General features: G+C 38.2%; 1 protein-coding gene across 1 annotated transcript; it reads right to left on the bottom strand.

Annotated features, from left to right (window-relative positions):
- Positions 1–695: 695 nt before the first annotated feature.
- LOC107581751 (forkhead box protein O3-like) lies at positions 696–5,426 on the bottom strand. Its single transcript, XM_016267402.1, has 3 exons — positions 5,353–5,426; positions 5,121–5,145; positions 696–2,465 (listed from the first exon to the last, which is right to left on the bottom strand). Exons 1-3 carry the CDS (start codon positions 5,424–5,426, stop codon positions 1,044–1,046), a joined length of 1,521 nt encoding a protein of 506 aa, XP_016122888.1. The 3' UTR covers positions 696–1,043.
- Positions 5,427–5,868: the final 442 nt, after the last annotated feature.

Here is a 5,868-nt window from a genome sequence, read left to right as displayed (position 1 = left end):
TATATATTGATGCATACAAATATATTTAGAAATGAAGACAAAAATACATCTAATATTCATAAAGTTTGATCCTTATTAAAATTAAATGTAATTTAATGTGTTTTTGATCAATATTATTATGGGGGAGATGTGTTAGTTTAATGTTGTATTATTTTGAGATTTAAAAGGGTATCTGGTATGTTTAAGTTTGTGGGGTTACCATTGTGCTGAAGCGTAGAGCCTGTGGTTAGGATGACGATTGGCCAAACACTATTAAGAATATATGTTGCTTTGTTTAAAAAGCAATGGCTGTGCACTTTTCAGCACACTGATCTATTCACCAGGTGCAAAGTATGAGCAGGTGTGCTTATGCTATTGTAAACTAGCTATAATTTAAAATATGAAACATGTATGTTTTATATGTTTGTTAAACATAAGAAACATATATTTCCATATGTGTATATACTGCATGAGTAAATGTTCAATTGTGATATATAAATAAATATATGTCACACATTTTTCAAAATATGAAAGTAGAGACACGTTTGGGATGGAGAATGAGAATGTGTAATCACTGAAACTCCATATACACATGGCAGTATGTAGCACCCATGAGGAATTGTTTACTAAAATTGGTACGTGTCCAGGTTTTGCTACACTTGAGTCCCAAGCATTCCTTGATTTGCTTGATGTAGTTAAAGTGCACAAGATAGTTTTGACTGAAGAACAAAACAGTGTTGGGTAACAGCTTAGATTGTCATCATGGTTCAGTCAGCAAAACTAAAGGAGTTTCACTCACAGCAAATGGAACAAAGTGTAACAGAGTAGTTTTCAATACATGGACACACAACATAGAGCATGGACATACAAGCAGTAAGAAACAGACAGCATGAATTCAAAGTCAGTTTTCAAAAGAGAGATTTCTCTCTTGATTTCATTTCAGTGTCAGCACAGTGTATTCACCCTGAATTGTGATGGAGTGTTGGGACTCCACTGCTGGCTGGCTTGCATGTACTGTAGGTAGTAATGTCTTAAGAAAACATTCTTTGATGATTCTGTGGCATTTATCCAGGAACCCAGCTCTGTTTGCTGTGGCTCTGTTGTGTACCCATAAATCCAAATCCCATGCCCATTCCTTGAACCAGTGAGGAATCAAAATTTAAATCAATCTCTTCTCCCGATTCCATAATGTCATGTAAGAGTATAGACTCCATGTCACAGTCTAGGCTGCTGTAGAATACATCCATATCCAGGTCTGCTGGCAGCCGCTCGTGTGGGTAGAACTGATGAGGGTGGTGATAGTTGTGGTAACCTGTCCCCGTCCCCTGAGGTTGGCAGTACAGTCCATATGCCATACTGTGCTGATATGGATCTGTGTAAATATAGGAATGGGATTGTGGGTATGGAGCTGTAGCAAGATGGCAGGTGTCCTGTGAGATTCCCTGCATGCCTGCAGGGTTTGGGGGAAGCGTGGTGGATGCTGGAAGATGTGCATTGACTGTGGGGCTATATAGGTATGGGGCTTTATGTATGAACGACTGCATGTGTCCATCACTGGGCTGAGAGTGGACCGATGCAGGCTGATGGTCCTTGCTCAAATTCTGAATGATGTTCTGTCTGTGAAATGGTTTGGAGGAAGGGTTAGTGGTAGGGTCATTATTCTCACTGTGATGCAGATCTCTGGATCCTTGAGCAACCAACATTGAGTGGACTCCATTCTCTTTTCCAAGTATCATGTCCTTGACAAGGAACTGGGGTCCTGTGGTCAGCAAATTCTGGAGAGTGCTTGTGCCCTTGTAGGCCTGCATATTACTGGAGTTCTCCTCAATATTCTGCATGGAGGAATTGTGCTGAAGCATGCCCACATCTGGCTGGCCATAAACTGTCTCGCAACTGGAGCCCTGGCCCTTCATTTCACTGGCGTATTGGTAAGAAGGCTGTTTATGACATGGGGATTGGTGCTGTTGGTAGCTTATTGTTGCTCTGAGATCTGCAGGACGGTGGGATGCAGGTGAGTGGGCACTAGAGGGACTGGGGTACAGGTGTGGAGATGCCGAACAGGATATCCTCTCTGCTTCAGGTTCCCCCAATTCCCTCTCGGCTAGAATTGGTGATAGACGACCACTAAGAGTTGAAGCTGAAGAGCTGCCTAGTGAATGGAGATTTGTCCAGGTCTCAAACTCCTCCCTAGCCACCACACCACCTGTTCCAGACTTCCTAGTGGGACTGCAATGCTGTGGAGAGCTACAGAACCCCAAAAATGCCTCTGTACCCTGCTCTGCTTTCCTGGCCATTTTCTTACGGTTCACTCGCCCTTTGCTCTTTAAGTGCTTGTTGCCATTGTCCACTGAGACTGCTCTACGACGGGGAGCAATTCCCAGCTTCCCTCCATCAGGATTCAGCATCCACCAGGAACTCTTGCCAGTTCCCTCATTCTGCACACGGATGAAACGTGTGTGCAGGGACAAATTGTGGCGGATGGAGTTCTAGACAAAGAAAGAAAGAAAGAAAAGACGAGAGTTTTAGAACAATAGTTACAACAGAAAACCCATTAAAATATACTAACAAACAGGTTCAGGTTTTACGGTTTTAACTTAAATTTACAGTTAAATACCATAATTTCATTAACTCATATAATGTTAATATACCAATCTATTGAAGTACTGAAATCTGTTTTGTACCTTTGTAACACACTGATAACCGCCAAATGCAGGTGGTGATGAAAAAGTCACATGATGAACCAAAGCCCATCACAAGCAACTTTTAAATAATAACATATATAGAAGGTGCACAGTGTCATTCACACAAACACTAAACACCATCATGGTAACACACATGAAACTGAAATAATGCAATAAACATTCATTTAACAACATTAGGTGTAACACACAACCCTAATATACAAAACTGATAAGAAAAGACTAAGAAGAAACATAGTTATTTCAACAAAAAAACATCAAATTTGAAATGTAACGCAGGGAATTCTGGGAATGTCAATTTACGGTTATTCACTGTAAATTATACGGTATTTTTCACTTCCAAAAACTTCCAAAAAAATGTATGTCCAATACATGTAATGTCCAATACAGTTTTTCACCGTATATAGTAGGGGAATTTACCATTAACCATTTAACAGGTTTTTACTGTAGCATTTTTACAGTCTTTTACTGTTAAATCCACGGTCATTTTTTACAGTGTAGTGTGTATCCTATGAACAAGATAATAATTTAAGCATATTAAAATATATTCAATGAACTATTGGTATTTTCAGCTTTCCTATGTGTTATTAGCTTTGGAAATCCATACACGTTTGGATGACTTGAGTTCTTCCTCAAAAAAGCAAATATATGTGGAAAAAAATAAGTCTCTATATCAAAGGAGTAAACACAACTACAGGCCAAGTACAGTATATGTTTTCTTAAGAATAACTTGATCAAAAGATTAAGTACCAGTATTGGCCAAATATACTTTTCTGTATATTTGTCAGTATAATTAAGTGCATCTATGTTAAATACATCAAAAGTAGACAAAAATGACAAGTTGGCCATAAAAATGTGCAGTAATAGGGTGGATGTTGATTAATCTCTGTCTCAAAGCTTCTGGCTCTTTCCAGCCTGAGAGAGGAAATGTATCTCTTCCACGCTCACATCTCTTTATCTCAAACATTCGTTTAATTATTCATTCATTGCTTTCTTTTTACCTTCAGGGTCAAATAACATAGTTAAGGACTAATACACTTCTCAGACTCACCGTTAATCCAGCATTATTAATGTTTAGTGGAAAGTTATATTCTTAAATACTCTTAATAAGTCAGACTGAATATACTGACACATTTCGAGGTAAAGTATGTAGTTGTGTGACACCAGCAGCACCAAGCCGAACTGGGAGAGAAGATGAGAGTTTTACCATACTGGTTTAAACAGGTTTTCTGAACATTCTCCCCATCTTTCATTGGTCAGATAAACAGACAGACTCACCCCCAATTTATGCAGTTCATTGAACTAATATTATCTGATGAGTCACTCAAACACAGAAAGCAATGTTTTCAAAGTGCCACAGTGTTTACACTATTTAGGCTAATTAATCTACTAATGGCATAAAAATCAACATTGTTAAAAGCCAAGCTTGTCAACCAGAGTAAGAACAAACTGTGACATTTGTTAGGACACTGGAAAGGCCATTGGAAAGTCATTAAGTCTGAGCTTCCCAGGGGTTTCTGAACTGTTCATGATAGACCTGGTTTGTGAAATTGTGATAGAAATGCCAAAAGAATATGCAAATATATATGTGACCCTGGACCACAAAACCAGTCTTAAGTCGCTGGGGTATATTTCTAGCAATAGCCAAAAGTACATATATGGGTCAAAATATAGATTTTTCTTTTATGCCCAAAATTATTAGGATATTAAGTAAAGATCATGTTCCATGAAGATATTTTGTAAATTTCCTACTGTAAATATATTAAAACTTAATTTTTGATTAGTAATATGCTTTGCTAAGAACTTCATTTGGACAACTTTAAAGGCGATTTTCCCAAACAGGTACAAAAGTCTGACACATAACACCTCTAGAAGCTGGAAATAACTGCCAGCTCTCAATGATATCCTAAATAGTTCTCCTGGATATTACACATAATTCAATGCTAATCCTTATTTAATAAATTGGGTGAATAACTCACTGCCAAGGCAAAGATTGTACTTATTAGAGGTGTACTCTGACAATGACTTTGATTATGTGTTGGATAATTAATGGTAGTTAACAGATCGTTTAATAATGGGATATATTGAATGTTCATTTAGACAACATGGGTGCCGCCCAGAGGTAAGATATCGTGCAGTTTCTCTCCGAGGCATTTTATGTCTTGTATACTTTCTCCCGCCCCACCATTTTCATGTCTAGTAGGAAAGAACTGCTGGGAAAGCTAACTGGCATTGACACTGTGTCTGCTCCTGTTAGACAAGAGAAGAGAGGCTGTGTCAAAGCCTATAAAGTCAACATTTCCACTTTCTGCAGCTCAACTAGAACACTTCCAGGGACTTTGAATTAACCACAGATTCCAGGCAGCTCATGGTACGCCCTGACAGAACAAATGAACAAAATAACAGTAACGGTAAGTCACGATAAGTTGCTTTCTGCAATACCACCTCTTTAATGAAGGCTTGTTGCCTGAAGAAAAAAAAAAACATGAGCATCACGGGTCATGACATGTAGGCACAGGTTACTAAAAGTTTACTAAATGTGTTTTAGTTTTTTCTGTATGCTTAAATCATCTGTATGTAAGATTTTTAGCTTTAAATATACATTTTCAAAATCATTTTGATATTTTACTGACTTCTAATAAAGGCAACTCGATTCTGTTACTTCCCCACACACCTTACAAATGTTATGAGCTGTTTGAGCTGGAGACTGCTAGCAAGATTCCTGAGGTAAGCGGCACTTGAAATCATATTTGCTTACATTTATTAACAAAAGCAATGTTTCTTGCTGCTGTTGTTTTTATACTGTTTTAAACGTGCGGGCACAGCAAAATGTTGTGGGCAAAACACGGTCATTGTCAATAGTGTAACGTTAGCTGAAGCAGTCTAGTCATGTAACGTAACTTTACTGTAAATCAAGCAGCTTTCTGTTGGTTAGCGTGGCGAAAACGCTTCGAAAACTGATTTCAAATCGACAATCTTTTCACACGTTCACACGAAATTCCCGAGAGTGAAGACACCTTTACAAATGACTGAATTTAGCACGCAAAATTTCCCCAAGCAGTGGTAAATGTGACCCCACTTTTAGACTCTGCATTTCACTCTCTTTTTGTCAATAAAGAAATGGTGCTAGCAATGCTCTTTATTTATTATGTGTAAAGTAATGGTAGTTGTAGATGATTTGAAAGTTTGC

The sequence above is a fragment of the Sinocyclocheilus grahami genome, unplaced genomic scaffold, assembly GCF_001515645.1.
Source record: "Sinocyclocheilus grahami isolate Dianchi unplaced genomic scaffold, SAMN03320097.WGS_v1.1 scaffold37.1, whole genome shotgun sequence".
Lineage (NCBI taxonomy): Eukaryota > Metazoa > Chordata > Actinopteri > Cypriniformes > Cyprinidae > Sinocyclocheilus > Sinocyclocheilus grahami.
Note: the sequence above shows the minus strand (reverse complement) of the source record. Positions and strands in the feature narration are given on the sequence as shown.